The following is a 19,749-nucleotide window of genomic DNA, read 5'->3' on the forward strand; positions in this document are numbered from 1 at the left end:
ATTAGCTGCAGTGGGCGCTATTAATACAGAGCCCAGGGAGCAGTTAGGGATTACGTTTTTTTGCTCAGGGACACTTCAACATATAGGCCACAGCCATCTATTCTCAGATGGCCTCTTCAGCTGTGACTGCCCTAATGAAAATATTGTAGTAGGTTATAAACTCCTGTACGATAGAGTGTCTACAGGTGCTATCTTGACCCACATGCCTTACAACTCGTGTTTTCGTGTCCACCTGACTTCTGGGTAGTGTCTGGGGAAGGGGGGGGGGGAGAGGGGTTAAGAATATAATTGACCCAGGGGCCTCCTTCTTAAATCCATCCCTGGCTGAACGTGTTTTCGTGCGGTGGCACCGTTATGCTCAATGAAAGCCCGGCTTACAATCATGCCTTCTTTCCCCCAGCAGGCTACAGTTGAAAAAGAAGCCCTATTCAGCATCCTGCCGTCTGTGCGATGAGTCAGAGCATAACACCCTGCGGTACACAGTCGAACACTGGCCAGGGAGGGACAGAAAGGAGGAAAGTGACTGAACGTGACAAATGAATTACAGTACAATAGAAAAGCAGCTTGAGAAGTGGGAGGCCGCGTTGACAACGTAATGGTGAAAGCATGTGTCTCACCTGAGACACATGCAGCTCCCAACAAAATAGAGGGGTATGTGGGTCCATAGATGGTCACCAACACGTGCACTCTCACTTATACACATGCACAGGTATATACCATCGAGATACACATACACCACACGCATGCACGGATTATATGTGCGAGCAGCCGCACACACAGACTAACCACAATGCAATGAAAACTAAAGTTGTTCCCACCTGCTCATTTATTAAGAACCGCAGCAAAGGTATGCAGTGAGTTTTACACAATGTACAGTACTATGTTCATAGCCTGGTACAGACAGCACCAGTCATTCATTATAACGCACGTTTGAACCAGGACTGCAATTATGGAGTGGGGTGGAGGAAATAGTCTACCCCATAGGCCTACTAAAAGCTTGCAACTGTACAGCATCCAAATTCAACATTCAGCTTACGTTCTACACATTTCATTCATATCCAAACATCAAATGATTGTTATTATCATCATCAAACGAGCAAAAGCAGAGAACAATAGCAAAACAGGAAACTGAGTTCTTATACCTAATGAATTACTGAATTACGAAGCCCATATCCAGGAAGTAAGGTTTGTCGTTGCCTGGCAATCAGTAGTGGCTCAGTCTTTGTACATACAGGACGTGAGCATATACTGTGGAATATAAATGTAATGAAAAAATGAGTTGGTGAAATGAATGGGATAATAAAAAAACAAAATAACAACAAAAACAAAACTGAGGCCAGGAGTGGAATTGGAATAAATTAAGTCATTGATTGATCTGCACAAAATGCGTGCTTATGACAAGTATAATAAAGCATAATAAAGTATCCAGACAATTACTTTAGCACTCATCTCCCGTACAAATAAAATAAAATATAGAAATATGTGTGTGTGTGTGTGTGTGTGTGTGTGTGTGTGTGTGTGTGTGTGTGTGTGTGTGTGTGTGTGTGTGTGTGTGTGTGTGTGTGGTTTCTACATGATGGGGTCACTTTCTCCATCCCCAGCAGCTTTCTTCTTCAGCTCATACTTCTTTATGCGATTGACATAATAGATGAACACAATTACTGTTGAAAAAACAAAACATAACACGGTCAACTACAGCCATTTGTATTGGAATTTACAAATATAAATATATACTGTAACGAGGTACCATGCATATCAGGCTCAGAAATAATTTGTATAATTTGTAAAGTATTGAGGGGATTGTTTTCTTTTCCAGCCATTGACCTTATGCACACCGCAGCCATCTTGCCAGCAAGGTGGTAACTACGTGCAATTTCCCATTGACAGCCCATATTCAACCAAACAGAAAAGTCCTATCTGATTGTATTTAACAACGTCAAACTCACCAACATTGCAGCTGTACGAAAAGCTTGAATTATCCTCTTTCTATCTACAGTGTTTGTTTCATAATAATACACGGTAGATATGTTGTGAGCTACTTTCTGTCAAGAAATACCTTGCAGATGATTATATAGTAGTGTTTTTAGTATTAGTAATAATTTCAGAGTTTGGAAGCACTTATCAGTAAATCAACCTCCTGTTGCCTCCTGCATTATGTGCAAATTCAAAACAGGTGGTACGCAATCACATGGGCCGTTTAAGCAATATTACACAAGAGGGTGTGGTTTAACGTGATCTCTACTCATACTCTATCATCTGTCTATTCTGTTCATTAATGTTACTCTGTCTTTCTGTTGTAGTGCCTGTGATATTGCTGACCTCTGCTGGTCAAATAGACACCTGTCAATATCACCTGATGACTGGCTGCCACACCCTGTGTCAGCTGTTCCTTGTTGCATGATTAGTAGCAGGTTCTTTTTTTGCCTTTTGGTTTTTGGTTAGTTTAGGTCTTTATTTTGTTTTGGTAGTTTATGGGGAGTCTGTGGACTCTGGCTCCCCATGCAGGCTCCCCCACTTATAGAGGGTATGTGCGTGACATCATCATCAAACCCGGAAGTTATGCAGGAACGCCTACTGAGTGGCAAAAAAATACTTTCTGGCCTTGACAGCCTATGCATTCCAAACAGAAAAGTCCTATCTGATTGCATTAAACAACATTAAACAATGTTAAACTCACTTTGCATGTTGCTGTGCCACTCGATTTGCCACTCGATGTGCCATTCACTTTAAGCATGCGCATACCATACCCTCTATTAGTTTACCTGCCCATATTTTTGTTTGTTTGTCTAGTTAGGTCTTGAGTTTATCATTATTATTGTTTTCGGCATTTATTAAGTAAACCCTTTATTTATTCAGCTATTCAGTGATCTGTTGTGTTACATTCCTGGCTTGTTTGGGGTTCAGTGTCTGATAATTAATGCTCAATTTCAAATTTAAATGCATTTGTTATATTTTTGTAAACTTTTAACCTGACTTTGTGTCCGTATTATGTTATGGTCCTTGGTGTTCCAGCCAATTTTAAAGGTCCGTAACATGGACCATGTGCATTTTCAGAGGATGTTTATTTTAATAATCAATCAATAATTTGTGTCCCAGCTTGGATCAATGGAACAAATGTAGTATACTTACTCCTAGTTATCGGTATTGCAATGAAGTGTGTGTGTGTGTGTGTGTGTGTGTGTGAGTGTGAGTGTGTGTGTGTGTGTGTGTGTGTGTGTGTGTGTGTGTGACTGCAAACTCACTGACAAATCCCATGACCCCAGCCAGGATTCCAATGGTGGCCCCCAATCCATACTTGAAGCCATGAACGCCAGGCTCCATGTAGCAGTAGCCAAGCGATGTGCAGTTACATACTCTCACTGGGGTTTCAAACAGTATAACACACACACACACACACACACACACGCACACGCACACGCACACTTACTTAGCACACTTTTGTGAAATTAACATTGGCTTAACACGCACGCACGCGCACACACACACACACACACACACACACACACACACACACACACACACACACACACACACACACACACACACACACACACACACACACACACACCTATACAGTATACATTGCATTTAACTATCACGTTAATTTGCATGAAACCACTTACCCTCAAACTTGTGTGTGACACCCATCCCTGCATTGTCTTTGATATTAATAGGAAGCAGGAATGTTTTGTCCTCATGAGGCGGCTTCTTCAAGGTCAGTGCAGCCGATGAACCTAAAAACAAAAAGACTTCATCTCAACCGATATGTGCAGAGCTTCCCAAACATTTTCAGCTGGAGACCCAAAAGATACATTTGAAAAAGTATATTTCTGATTTTATTTTGAAAATCGTTATATTAAAAGTTAACTTTTTACTCAGGACCGATAAAAATATATGATATGTGAGCCCAACGAAAATGGGTCCCCGATCCATTGTTTTGGGAAGCACCGTTCTAAAGTCACCACATCACCAAGAGACCCTACAACAGTATGATGTAAATATATACCGTCGATGGCGGTCAGGCCCCAGTTGGGAGACTTCTTGCCATGGGCCAGGGTGAAGGTGAACGGCTGGGAGAAGGGAGCACTGTCTGCGTCCTGGGCTCGGAGGATCACAGGCTGGGGCTTGTGCACACAGATGAAGGCCTGTGACTCCGTCAGCTTGGGTATGTTGTCATTGATGTCCAACACCCTCACAGAGACGTCGCGCTCTGCAGACATCTCGCCGTTTTCTGTGAATGTGAGTTGGATAATACTTTAAGTTTTCTGTGAAGGTGAGGTGGGACAATACTTTAAGCCAGTGGTTCTCAATGTTTTCAGACCGCGAGAGGTATTAAAAAGCTCTTAAAAGTCCTTCAATTGTCACTTTATAAATGTTCAGATCTATACCCTAGCGTACACACTTACACTGAATGTTGGTTAGTTTACTGTTTATTGAGAAAACAATGTTGCACAATCATCTGGGGACCCCCTAAAACCATGTGGGTCCTGACACACAGGTTGAGAACCACTGAGATATAATACCAGAGGTGGAAATGAACTAAGTACGTTTTCTCAAGTTCTTTAGTTTTGAAATGCTTACTTTAATTGAGTATTTCCATTTTTCAATACTTATAATACTTATACTCCACTACATCTCAAATGACAAATATATATATATTTTTACTCCACTACAATTATATGAAAACAAGTTTACAAGTTACTTTGCAGATTTAGATTATTAATACAAAATATACCAGACATGACACATCCGTGAGCTGGTATTTCAGCTATTTCTTTTAAATGTTTGACAACGGATCGGACTCTTTTTCCATGAATTTACACACACACACACACACACACACACACACACACACACACACACACACACACACACACACACACACACACACACACACACACACACACACACACACACGAATCAACATTGTGTTAATATAACTCTCTACGTCTATGCCTTAAGGGTCCATTTTTACATACTCAGTGTTCAAATAACACGTGTCCCTTGTACTGTGTATGTATTGTATTCATCTCACCCTTCTCAAAGGCTGTAACAGTGACTTTGAAACCATCCAGAACCTCTCTGTCTAGCTTGGCTTTGGTCTTGATCACTCCGGTAGCTGCATCGATCTCCAGCCAGCCCTGCACATCTCCTTCCATCTTGAAACTGTAGGAAGCACAATTACACATAAGACACCCAAATACACACACATACACGTCCGCTCATACACTGTGCAGGCAGCAGAAATCAAGTTATAGTCTTCATTTCAGATCAGCGCACAAAATAATGTCTGCAAGTGGGTTTATATATTCTTTACACATGTCCTACAAATCCTTGAATAATGAATAGTCTTCATTTCAGATCAGGGCACACAATAACGTATGTAAAGGTTTATATATTCTTTATGAATGTCTTACAAATCATTTGCTAAACGTGAAAGATAATTCTAGTAATTGTTTTGCGTCGTACTCATTAAAGCCAGGTAGTTTACAACTGGTAAAGTAGAAAATCCACATTAACATACTTAATAATAATTTACAAATGTATACAAATGGCTTATTCATGAAAAGTTACAAATACATTATAAATTAAATAAAGAATTAGCCATAGTTATAAATGTTTTAGTAAATGTTTATGAATGTGAACAAATGGTTTGTTCATGATTAGTTACTTGTCTACAAACTGCTTATATATATGTTATATAACGGGTCATTATTATGAAGTGTTACCAAAAGTTTGAGAACCACTCATGTAGGAACCCAACAGTAAAAGTGCTTGCGTATATACGCGTGTGCCTGTGCGAGCGCGTGCGCCTGTGTGTGTGCAGGCATGAATGTGAGTGTGTAGTTGTGTACCAGGGGTGCAGTCAGACAGATATTCTGTGAAGCCACTAAGGAAATCGGGACTTCCTGAAAGTTCATATAATGGCCTGTTGTGGCGCTGTCATTGGGCCCAAAAAAAACCATAGCCCCATAGAAGTCCATGTATTTGGGCCCAACTTCACCTAGACTGTATTACCTTAATAAACATGGTCATGAATACTTTCTGCTTCCAGTCACTAGTTTAAAGTCTCATTTCTCATGTCATAATATTCTTTTTGGAAAATTATGGTCCCATTTATAAAGAAAATGACCATAAAGTTGCGTATGTTCTGAGGGGCGTGGCTACCGTTACAGTTTATGATCAGGAGCCACCCCCGTTCAGTCAAAAAAAAAAACAACAAAGAAGAAGGGGGGAAGTCCCGCCTCATTGTCTGGGCCAGCCAATGGCTCAGCTGGGCCCAAACGGATCTACAAAGATGGCGACTTACAGTTCAAGGACTTACAGGCTTCATTTTACGTCCATGTTAGACCCGGGGAACGCTTTGTCCATATTTTTTACAGTCTATGGTGTGTACCTGAGCTCTTTGCCCTCTGGGTCCGTGGCCTCCACGGTGAGGAGGGTGAATGTGAGTGTGTACCTGAGCTCTTTGCCCTCTGGGTCCTTGGCCTCCACGGTGAGGAGGGTGAATGTGAGTGTGTACCTGAGCTCTTTGCCCTCTGGGTCCTTGGCCTCCACGGTGAGGAGGGTGGCTCCCACGGTGGTGTTCTCAGGTACCGTGACCTCCAGGATGTCCAGGCTGAACTCTGGGGGCTCGTCCACGTCGCCCACAGACACGGACACGGAGGCGGAGGAGCGGCTGTCGTACTCCAGGCCGGGCATCAGGGGCTCCGGGTTACGAGCGTCGATCTGCAGCGTGTAGGAGGCGGACGCCTCAAAGTCCAGCGGCTGTCAGGAGGAAGGCAGAGCAGTGGTGGAGAGTTCACGACTTTTAAACTGGCTTCCCTGTTTTGGGCATGTCACTTATCGACAAAGATCTACAACAATGGTAAAAAATAACGAACATCGCCGATCTACATCTTGTGATGTTACAAATCACAATGTGACGTGTTGTGAGCTTGTAGATTGTCTATATTCAGACATTTGCAAACAGTATAAAACAGGGGATAACAACTTAAAATCTTGAACACTTATTGACATGGGTCCCTCAGGGAACTATACTAGGCCCCCTCCTTTTTCCTGCTACACCAAACATCTGGCCCAAAAATAGCAGATTAACAAGTTGCCAAATGTTCGCCCTCAGAATAGAGTTCCTGTGGTTAAACGGTGAAGAGTTACAGGAGATGAACACAGTAAGACTTCCATATGAATGGCCGGAACTTGTGTCATGCCAGCAGTGATTTAGATTTTGCTAAACTTCATTTGACACCAAGAAATATCGTGCTGTAAATATAAAACTCTGCCAACAGGCTGGCACTGTATACATTACCACCAGGTAGGATGTGTTTATTAAAGAGAGTGTGTATATATATACTCATACCTTGGCAAGCACCAGTCTGGCCTCACCGGTGCCGTCGGTTTCAAGTCTGAACACTTCATCGTCATTGCCGGCAGAGATGTGGAAGTCGATGCGTGAGCTGCCGCTGTTCGGATCATCAGCATCTGATGCCTTCAGGGTCAGCACTGTGTGACCCAGAGGTGTGTCCTCTGCAAGAGTGTGGCTTCCATACTACACACACACACATACACAAAACACAGACAAGGTCGAAGGTCAGTGTCACGTAGGGCAAACCTTCGGAACCTGATGGACAGCGACACAGAGATGCATGCGAGCGTGTGTTCTGTACAGACATAGCTGTCTCCTTTCCCAGTCTGCAATACCAACATCAGACAGAGAAAACAGTTTCTGCTGTAGCGAGGCATATATACTCACATCAGTCTTCTCAAACAGCGGCACCTCATTGTTAACATCAATGACCTTGATCAGGACGTTGCACTGTGTGCTGAAACCTGGGAGAAATAGAAGCCAGCATGGTGAAACCAACATAATGGTTTATTGGCAGGATTATTTATTCCCATTTCAGTGTTAAATGAGTGTCTGTGTGCACGTGCATGTGCGGATTGTGCTTTGTGTGTGTGTGTGTGTGTGTGTGTGTGTGTGTGTGTGTGTGTGTGTGTGTGTGTGTGTGTACTACCTGGGTCACTGACTCCAACAGTGAGGAGGTATTGTGTGGCATCTTTTCTCTGCAGCCTCTGTAGAGCCTGGATGCGTCCAGAAACACTGTCAATAGAGAAGGCATCGGCAGTTGGACTTTGGGACATGATGGTGTAAGTGATCAGGGAATTGGCGGTCCCAGGTTCATCAGCATCGTGAGCGAGCAGGTCTCCTATTGGACTGCCTGAAACGACACAAGATCAGCCAATCAGAGAATAGAAAAAATACAGTACAAGAAGTTCAAGAATCATTAGCAAGAAAAATGTATCATCACATTTTAACACTATTGAAGGCAAGTGAGTGTGAGACATGCATGCACACACACACACAGCACACACGTATGTACGCACGCATCAACATTTTAGGACATTTTAAGAATGCCATTATTTTTTACCCTAACCCAAAAGCCGACATCTGGATAGCCCGGGCCCCAAATTCTATACTTATATTTGGATATTTGGCTCTCACAAATATAGCAGTAATACAGGTTCACACAAACATTGACACATATCGTACCCACTGCTTCGTCCTCCTGCACCTCAAAGACCGTCTCTTCATTCTCACAAACATTCACACATATCGTACCCACTGCTTCGTCCTCCTGCACCTCAAAGACCGTCTCTTCATTCTCACACACTGGTGGGTTGTCGTTCACATCTTCCACCACCACCTGAATCTCCATGGGGGGATCCACCTCCTTGGCATCCTTATCCTCAGCCAGCACCACCAGAATGAACTGAAACCCACCCAGGACACACAAACATGAAAGGAAGGATCCTGAGTCATCCATCCTGTGTGTCGTTTGTTCTACACTATTGTGTGTGTGTACCGGTGTATGCAAGATTGTGCATTTGCATGTGTATGTGTGTCTCTGGGTTTGTATGTGTGTAATGTGTGTGAATATATCTATTTGCCAGGTGCTTGAAAAGCACCTGGACTACATTTGCTACTACCTCTAGTAGCGACCGTAGTGACGACCGTAGTGGACACATTTTCATGATTGGCTGCCTCGTCTCTAGGCTGCCTCTAAGCCAATGGGAGACTTACCCATAAAACCCATAGTCTGAGCAGCATAAAACACATACTCCTAAAGCTGCAACGTGAGGCTGTGAGCTGAGGCAGAGGCTGCGGCACACACACTGATTATACTGTAGCTGTTCATAAACAAGAGTTTTCTGTACCTGGCAGTTATTATGAGTCATTCTTGTTTCTTTTACTATATCCACACTGTTGAGGAGTGAAAAGGTCTATTTGGAACCCCCTCAAGAACCAACACTGTTTTAACATATAATGTGTACCATGTCTTTCTCTTCCCTGTCCAGCTCCTCAGTCAGCTGTATCTCTCCATCCACGGTGACAATGAAGGGGAACCCAAGAGCCCTTTCCTTCTGCAGCAACCTGTAAATAGCGTTGTGGTCGTTGGACTGGACCTGGAGTTAGACAGAGGGAGGAAGGGAACAGGGAGAAAGAGGACAGTAGGGATTATCATCCACAAGTGGTATCGGAGCCTTACACCGAAGGTTAAATATGAAATTAATGTTTTAAACCCGTTCTACACAAAATATGTTTTTATTTGTTTTATAAATTTCAGCATTAAGAGTTGTATTTCTTGAGAAAAGGGTTGTGTGGTGAAATATACAGTAAATAATCTTTCATTTTCGGGCACTGTAGATAACCATTCACCAACATTCATCAGATAATTTAATTATTTTCCTAGGCATTTTAAAAATAAAGCTTTCACATACTCCTGAGGGAGGAGTATGTATTCCTGCACATAATTGACACTTTGTGAGATTGGAAGAGTAACATCATGTGAATCCCACTGTACCTTAGCAATCACCATGGGGTAGCTTGTTTTTAAGTGTTCCTTAATAGTGATTTTTCCAGGGTTGACCCATAGGTTCTGTTGTACAGCAATGTGAACATTGGCGATTGCACTCAGTGCGTTTTCAGATGCTCCAGCCAAATCCTGCACACGCACTCTCAGGGTGAAGTCTGGGTCCTCCATGGGGTTCAAATTGCGCCTCTTCATCTCTGACAGAGAAATACACAGTTGCCATTTAAACCTAAAAAGAAACATTGGGCACTATCGAGGAACACGTTTCAATAAGTGAATATGGTCAACATGGGCACTGAAGTATAAGATCACAGAAATAAAATACCATAATAAATAATACTAAAAATAACAAGTAACAAATGCAATGCAATCTGTTGTGAGGTATGGAGACTTTTGTGCAACACTACGATGCTGGGTAAAATAAATAAAATTACGGAATATGAAGATACCAAGTTTGTGCCTGCAGCCTGACAGTGATGATAAGATCAACAGAGGCATGTGGCACATGGCCTTTCAGGATGATCCTATAGGCCTATCATGGAACTGGTAACTGACCCTGCTCTGATCCTATAGGCCTATCATGGAACTGGTAACTGAACTGTCTCTGATCCTATAGGCCTATCATGGAACTGGTAACTGACCCTGCTCTGATCCTATAGGCCTATCATGGAACTGGTAACTGACCCTGGGCTTAGACTGAACTCATTTAACACCACTGACACCACCTTTAAGGGCGGCTTTGGAATAATCACCCAAAGCCGCCCATTTTAATCTCTCCGTATTTTCTCATCAACATTGAAACAATCCCTCTCACTTCCTCTGCTCCACGTGTTTAAAAGACTCCATGCTAGGATTTGACCAGCATTACTCATTCTAGAGTTTAAAAACACTGATGACACTGATAAAGGCTGGATAGCCGAAACGTTTGTCCCTGTTCAAAAATGAAATAAATGTTTTGAACTGAAGTCTTAGTGTGTGCGACCCAATATACCGTTATTTACACACGCGCACGCACACACACCTGTTTTCTCCACACAGCTGTAGAAGGGGTTGTTTTCATAGGGGATGTCGTGTGTTGGAGTGCAGAACTCATCGAACGTCCTCTTCAGAGCGTCACTGATGAGGCCCTCTCCTCTACTGATCTGGATGCCCACTCTGGCCTCCAGCATGCGCTCTCCTGTTACAGGAATAATATCACAATCATACTTAAGAGAGGCACACGAGCTACTGTATACACCACCAGATGTCACATAATACTTCCTTACTGTTGGACTCGGTCACACGCACGCACGCACGCACGCACGCACGCACGCACGCACGCACGCACGCACTATAACCTGTGATCCAGAGGTTCTCAACGACCGCCTAATAGAAAAGGTATTAGGCAGCGGACCAGCATCTGAAAGGATTTTGTGCCAGGGCATATAAGAGAGCGGTAATTTAAAAAACAATTCAAGACTTTTCAAAACATTTAGATCTACAAGAACATTTTCAATAGCCAAAGTATGAAATGGGGTTAAAGTGGGGGTCCCCGGACCGTGCACCTTGAGACCTGGACCTGTTGCCACAGAATACAGTGATATAGACCATGTTCACGTGGCACATTTAGTCAGTCTGCCACCAGCAGTGTAAATCTGGAGCAGAATAACTGAGCTATATAATCTGGGTTTACACAGTGGAACAGTACTGTCAGATTACTGCCAGATATGGACAGTCAACTTTTTCCACAGGGTGCATGCATCAAGCTCTGTGTGTGTGTGTGTGTGTGTGTATGTGTGTGTGTGTGTGTGTGTGTGTGTGTGTGTGTGTGTGCATGCCTCTGTGTGGTTGGTTGTGTCTGTGTGGTTGGTTGTGCATGTCTACTTTGTGTGTGTTATATAAATAGTGTGTGCATTTGTATACATTGGTTCATCATGCAAGTATATTATGATGATAGTGCATGCATTGCACCGCAGACATGTGTTGTATGTGAGCTTTACCCTCCTCCGTGGTGGAGATCTGTCCTGTCACAGGGTCTATCTGGAAGAAAAGGGTGTTTTCTCTGTTGGGGATCTGGCTGACCAGGCTGTACCTCAGGTGAGCGTTGGGAGTCTCGGGGTCGTCCAAGTCTGAGGCGAACACACGCGTGAACGGAGCTCCTGCAACAACACGTTTCACAGGCCGTTCAGATGGACCCTGCACAGCGCAGCTCAAACTACATGTCAAAACACTCAACACTACAAATGATCGGGACGCAGATGTAGGCCTACACACATGCAGGCACACGTGAACGTATGTGCATATACACGCGCACGCGCACACACACACACACACACACACACACACACACGCACGCACGCACGCACGCACGCACGCACACACATACATACAGTACACGCGCACACAAACCTGCAGTGCTGCGTTCCCTAACCACAGCGGCATAGTCCGTCTGGTTGAAGGAAGGAGCATGGTTGTTGATGTCCAGTACATTTATGGTCACAGTGACTGGCCCCTCCACTACTTCACTGTCTGCTAATGCCTCCACCTGGATATGATCACACACGCACACACACACACACACACACACACACACACACACACACACACACACACACACACACACACACACACACACACACACACACACACACACACACACACACACACACACACACACACACACACACACACACACACACACACACACACACACACACACTAAATAATGCCATATAGGCTAGTGTGTTTAAACCCTTTCTAGTTTGAGTGTGCAAGCGTAGTGCATGTGTGCATTCATGTGTGTGCTTCTGTGAAGTGATACAATTCTACATAGTACTGAACTGCATACGCACCACAATAAGGTAGTGGTCATTTGTGGCCCAGTCCAGAGCCTGGTCCAGGTACAGCCATCCATCCTCTGAGATCATAATGCGCTCTGCACCTTCTCCAGTCAGTCTGAAGTCAGTTACACCAGGCTGCGATGCTTTAAACTAGAACGTGATAATGAGAGGGTGAAGAAGAGAGATACTAAGAAGTAAGAACATAATCCAATGGAGGAAAAAAAACATATCTGGTGATAATCACACACAAAGAATCAACAAGCAATTAAACATGAACATATATCACCCCTATTTTAACTGCATGTGCTCGCTGTCTATAGTTTAGTAAACAGTGGTGCTTCTTGTATGTGCGTGTGTTACCTGAAATATAGGATAGGGCACTGGTGTCCCCTCAGGCACATCTAGAAACTTGTTCTCCATCGGGCCCTTCTTTTCCTCCAGACCCTTCCCAGCAGCCTGTCAGCACATGGAGACGGAGGTTAATGGGTGTCGGGTATAGACAGAGAAGCAGTGTACGAATTAATCTCATTCACATCTCACCCCTCGCTTCTCTTTCTGTGTGATACTGCATGTATCGAAAGCAGACAATTAAGGAGTCAGTGAGTTTGATTCTACTATAGAGATCAGACAGTAGGACTATCTCAAACAAGCTACAAAAAATATGGCGGCCAGGGGTACCTGGCAATCACTGTGTTGAATGCAATGCATTAATACTTTTCATTGTTTGGAATGCATTTTTTTAATAGATCCAGATCTTGATTCTGATGACATCATCCGTCGACAGGCAAATCAGTTTGCCAGTGTAGTGTGGACCACTTTTTGAGACTAATTATTCAGAAACCCCAGCCCACAGAAAATCTACTGAATGTTCAATGTTCAGGTTTTTTGGGTGCAATTGAGGTCAGAGAAAATAAAAAATAAGAAAAAAAAGGGAAATAAAGGATTATGTCACCAGACCTTTAAATATGTCCTTATTTTAGAGCATGTCTTTCATGAAATCCTCCTCCTATTATTATTACATGGTCAATAAAGATCCTGCTTGAGAAAGCATCTGGATGTGTTTGAAGGATTCCGGAGACCTCTATGTCTAAATAGAGCAATGGTTCTAAAACCTTTTAATTTCAAAGACCCCCGTAATTCCATAACAATGAGATGGGGCTCCATTTGGTTTCATTTGTACACTCAGAGTTACAGACGTGTAGAGTCCATTTTGAATCCCCTCAAGGAACACTGAAGGTCCCTGGATCCCTCTTTGAGAATCACTAAACTAGAGGAAGAGGACAATAACATATCCAGATGCTATTGCCAGAGACGCTGGACTCAAAGTGGAAGATCTGGCTAAAGTAATGGGAGATAAACTAGAGCGGTGTGCCCGATTGTCTTTTATGTGCAATTGGCGGATGATGATGAAAGCCCAGTTATCTGTTGAACTATTGACAGTAGCATTCTTATACTCTGCTATGGAACAGTAGAGCAAAGTCTACATAGGTTAGGTTTCCACCCTCTAAGGGTGAACGGAAGTGACATTCAGTTAAGTCACACTTTATGGTGCCCCTTAGTCACATTTAATAAGTTACCAACAACGTTCTTCCTTATGTAGCCATTTCTGTGACATCTGAGACTCATGACGTCTGAGACTCATTTCTATGACGTCTGAGCCTCAAACCTTTCGGAGACAAATTTCTTTATATTAATTATTGTCCTTATTGTAATTCAACTTCATCTGTATTGTCACAGGTTTACAGGTGTAAAGAAGTGGAATAACTTCTTTTTTCTATCCCATCATTTGTAGTGTTCAGGAAAGGGAAGAATAGAGATAGAAAGAAAGGAAAGCAGGTCAGATATTCAAATATTTCTGAGAAATATATGCATATATGGGTGCATGGTTAGAAGAAATGTAAATGTAGTCAGGTAAAATAGCAACAAATAGTAACGTGTTTATTAAAGTTTTTGGATGTTTTATTATTCAGGGGCAAATGTAATGAGATATATACAGTACTGTGTATATTTATTTGAAATTCACTACAGTAAAATTCCTGTGTCAATTATTAGTTATTTACTGTGCATTAATAGGGTACTGTAACTCATTGGTTCCACCTCCGTATTTAGTTGGTTGTGAATATGGATGTGTAGATGACAGCAGTGTTGTGTTATACTCACAACGGCCAGAAGGACAGGGAACAGCAGCAGATGCACTGTGGGTGTCATGGTGAGACTCCTGGAAGGAGGAGGGGGAGAACGGAGAGTGGAGAGAGGAGAGAAGAGGAGGATGAAAAGGAGTGACAAGAAGAGGACGACGATGGGTGTCTAATAAGCTAATAGGGCCTTTGTTAAGACCGACAGCCCAGACCTGATTTCCTATCCTATTATTGGAGTCGAATGGGAATCGCTAAGGAACGTGATTCAAATATGATCTGCAAAGATCTGTTCCCATGTAGGTTTTGTACTGGGCAGATTTGTCCAAAAACCTGTTTGGGCTGCCAGTGTGAACATAGGCTTATATTGTGCTGAAAGAGCACATTACAAACAACTCATTTATATTACTGAAATAATTCCCCCCACACATTGGCTGTCACTTTATATATTTTGATTGCATGCACACACACACACACACACACACACACACACACACACACACACACACACACACACACACACACACACACACACACACACACACACACACACACACACACACACACACACACACACACACACACACACACACACACACACACACACACAATATAGCACTGAATTTAAAGCATCAGTCTTTCCACTCATTCACATGATACAGATTATTTTGGAGGCAGGTTGTGTTTTTTTAGACATGTGTAGGAAGACAGAGGGCATAGAGGTAAGAGGACACAGGTCTCCATAACAGCCAATTTGTCATTTACTGTGAGCCAGCATGAACAGCTCTGATAAAGTTAGAAACACCTAAATGATATACCACAACAAAACATACTCTCTCCCCATGCCTTTGGCCTGGTGGAAACAATTCATGTTTATTACCTTCATCTGTGTTTACTTGGCTGATTATGTACTGTAGCCTACACACTATCCGGTTAGCTATGAGTAGCCTACACCCAAACAACTGAAGCATTTAACAGCAGACAGGTACATGGACGGAGGTACATGGACTTAAAGGACAGTACAATCTGGAGCGTTCAGATTGTGTGATGGGTCCAGATTACACTCATCCCCTTGACATTCAGTCGTACGACTATAGAAAAAGGAATATCGCCTCCTGCTATTTCAAACTTTGAGCTAAAAAGGGAATTTAAAGCATTCACGTTTATATGGCTCTAAAGTTTAGAGCCAAATATGCAAGTCGGAGTGCAAATGTGGTGGATGGGTTTAGTTTAGAGTCTAAACTAAACCCATCCACCACAGCTGCACTCCACCAGGAGGAACTGAAGGGAACACTTAAATGGTGTTCCATATTTGTCCATCTATTCTGAATGGCCAAAGTGCGTGGGGGGTGGGATGACTATTTCCAGGACAGTGACTCACAATGGGTCAACATAACGACTTGAGTAGCTATATAAAGGTCGCCTTTAACCAAGGTGTAACCACCTTGACCTCAAGATCTCAGAGTCAGACTCATGGTGTAATAGCATCACAGGTGGTGGCTGTGCCTGTGAGTGTCCATAGTGCGCATGCACGTGTGTGAGTACTGGTGTGTAACTATTATGCTTATAATTTCTTATTTGTCAATGAGTTCCACCTTTTTCAAACAATATGAGATCCTCTCATGTCATAGACAATGGTTGTTTATCACTCCTCTCTAATAGTATCCCTGTTGAGACATATTTCTAAGAGGACGATAAATCAATGAAAAAGCATTCTTCATTTGACCTTTGTGTTCAGGTCAAATGAGTTGAATACTCATGACAATCAAACAAAACTTTGCCAGGTAGGCCTATTTAGAGAGTGCAAGAATATTCACTCCAAAACTGCTAATATTATGGTAGGTGATCTGTGCCTCTATAATGTACTAACAAATAAGCATTAGACCTTGAGGCAGTTTCTAAAAATGCCTTCTAAATCCTGACCTACGTTTTCAGAAGAACTGAAATATATGTATTCAAAAATTACAAAAGAATGATGTTGCTATATATATTGTACATAGCAACAACTACCAAAAGTGGTTCTTGTTTTGAAAGGTAAAAAAAACAACCCAAAAGGTTCCCGTCCTAAATGGGTTAATATCCATGAAACAGAAAAGGTGCAGGTGACAGACAATTATAGGTTGAAGGGCGTGCCACAGGAAAGTGAAGGTGACATTGAGTGTAATGACCTTCTAGCAACACAGTTGTAGGCTACAACAAAGTAGTCCCTTCACCGTTTTTTCAAACTCCATTTCCAATAAACAGAATTTGATTTAATCTAACTAAAAACGTGGTTCTTAGCAATAGAACTGACTTCCTGATGGCAACCTAATCTGCCAACTGACTATAAAGATACTAACTGCCACCTGACATGACAGATTTATAGACAGATAACTCCAACAACTCCGACTGAAACTATGGTTTCGGTTGGTAACTAACAAATGTTAGAATGTGTCTAAAAGTGCTTAGTGTTATCTTCAGACAGTGAATAAGCTAAACAGGTCGACATTTAAACATTTTACACCACTGTGAATGATAATGTTGAATTTCAGTTTTTATGAGACCAAACTTGCCACCGTCACACACAAGCCATGTTAGCAGTTGCTATGCTCAACAGACTATCCAAGTCTCAAAGTCTAGAGGTCTTTCCAAAGTCATATCAAGATCATGACACATTCTCACCATCAGACAGGCTAAACATGATACACAACACTTACAAAAACTTGCAGATGTGGACCCTTTGCCTCTTAAGCGTAGCCCCCCAAAAACAGCAAATAACACAGGTAAAATACAAAACTGAGAGACAGAGAGAGAGGAACGAGACATACCTTGTTGGAGAGATCTTGAGTCACTCCTCAAACTACAGAGTGATCCCGGCAGCCCCATTCTGGCTGGTCAAACGTTAACCAAGTGTTAACCAGCATGTTTTATTGAACCTAATGATTGTCTAATCATACCCTGGCCGAGCCAATAGGGAGCCAATAGGCAGAGGAGTAAAGGAGGCAGGAAGAGTTGCCAGAACAATGATAGTGTCATAAAGTACAGTAATCTAAAGGCCAAGACTAATAGGAGAAAAAGTTTATTCTGAACTGCAATGGTGCTTTTAGAGCATATCCTTTCAAATTATCATGATTTTGGAATAATTTATGTTCAGGTATTTTTGGTTGTTAGAATATAGTAGGGGTTGACATGATCCAACATGAAACGCTAAAGCGGAAAGAATAGACGGAGAAAAGAGTTCAGATTGCAATTCATCAGAACATTTTAATTATCTTCAGACCTTTGACCTTTTGAACTGTTTCCTGTTTTTGATTTTCCATTGGTGGGTGTGCTTCATGTGCAGCTGACTGCAGACTGCAGACAGACAATCCAACTGGAGACAATAGCAGGGAGGTTACCCTGCCTAGTGAAGTAGTAGTGAAAATACATTGATGACGGCTCATCAGCATTTTCTTATCAAGTGGTGGGTTTAAATCCAGCTTGTAAGCTTCATTGAATGCCCTCTCCTCTCTCATCTTTACCATTTATCTCAAATAAAGCAGAAGCATGTTAAAATAAATAAATATGGTAATGTTTAACTATTTGTCTTTTACGCTAACCTTCACAAATGGATAGGTTTAACTGTACATATAGAATTAACTTGCTCTTTCCACTTGAGCTGAGAGCAAGTACGGATCTGTGAATCTGCAACCACAGAAAACAGGCGGTGGGTGAGTCATTACTTCACAGGGCTTGTATAAGCCAGACTAGCTGTTTGTAATATTGATGGTATAGTAGAGGTGAACATTACTGAAGATGGATAAAGCACACTCACACACACACACACACACACACACACACACACACACACACACACACACACACACACACACACACACACACACACACACACACACACACACACACACACACACACACACACACACACACACACACACACACACACAGTCTGTGTATATGACATTCTAATCACAGCATACAGGCTTGACTGGCTTGTACATGTGGTCCAAATTTAGTCTCTGAAACTGAAAGTTCAATATGACTGTCACCACTTGACTCATATCTAATCAGCTCATGCTGTTGAGGCATGAGCCTCAACAGCCTCAACTGTCTCTTTGTTGTGTGCATGTCATGATTATACGTATATACTCTACTTTGTGTCAATCTTGACACAACTAATGCTATACATGTATGACAGTTCAGTATTGACAGCAGAAGGTTTTTTAAGGTACTAACAACCATTTTATTCCATTGGAGCCATAATGGAAAAAGTAACAAAATACAGTACAGCCTCAAGTTGAATGAAAACAACTTAGCTAGGGTTAAAAGAAAAACATTGAAATACCTCCATGTAATTGACATCAACATTTACAAATATTAATCTTGGCACTTGGGATATATAATAAACGACAAACATGGCAGGTGTTATGACAGCAAAATAGACATGGATGTGAAATGACAGAAGGACAGAGGAATTCTACACTAGGATAAATGTTTAAAATAGTCAACATTCTGTCAAGTTTATGCCACATAGATATGACATATCAGCCATTGTCCCGTGTTTCTTAAAATGGTGGTACATATTGTATACCCGGTCCCCTAGGGGTAAGCAAAAGTGTAGGTAAGTATTTTACTGTTATGTTTAAGGCTAAAACATTGACAAACATGTGAAATCTGTTCAGGAGGCACTAATTGGAACGCTTTCCCATTATCATTCATTCCATATATAGCATCATATCCTATAGCTATGTTTATTTTTCCTATAGTTTTCTAAGCAAAATTTTGTTTTTCCAGAAATCAGGGAAAGTGGGTACTGAAGCCTAAAAGGTTTGAGAACCACTGTCGCAGTCCATCACAGAGGCTGGCACACAGGGTTTTTAGCTCAGGCGAATCAGTCTAATGTAGACTGCTGAACAGAGGTAGCATGTCAAAATAAATCAGTAT

General features: G+C 42.2%; 1 protein-coding gene across 1 annotated transcript; it reads right to left on the minus strand.

Moving 5' to 3' along the window:
• Positions 1 to 1,569: 1,569 nt before the first annotated feature.
• cdh17 (cadherin 17, LI cadherin (liver-intestine)) lies at positions 1,570 to 14,899 on the minus strand (the record flags this gene model as incomplete). Its single annotated transcript, XM_083762148.1, has 18 exons — positions 1,570 to 1,661; positions 3,243 to 3,359; positions 3,624 to 3,734; positions 4,007 to 4,231; positions 5,036 to 5,166; positions 6,524 to 6,768; positions 7,361 to 7,549; positions 7,754 to 7,830; positions 8,016 to 8,219; positions 8,621 to 8,771; positions 9,334 to 9,465; positions 9,864 to 10,069; positions 10,894 to 11,049; positions 11,852 to 12,010; positions 12,261 to 12,396; positions 12,707 to 12,841; positions 13,052 to 13,147; positions 14,852 to 14,899. 18 exons carry the CDS (start codon positions 14,897 to 14,899, stop codon positions 1,570 to 1,572), a joined length of 2,610 nt encoding a protein of 869 aa, XP_083618274.1.
• Between the last annotated feature and the right edge of the window lie 4,850 nt (positions 14,900 to 19,749).

Source organism: Protomyctophum parallelum, assembly GCF_964188405.1.
Source record: "Protomyctophum parallelum genome assembly, chromosome: 3".
Lineage (NCBI taxonomy): Eukaryota > Metazoa > Chordata > Actinopteri > Myctophiformes > Myctophidae > Protomyctophum > Protomyctophum parallelum.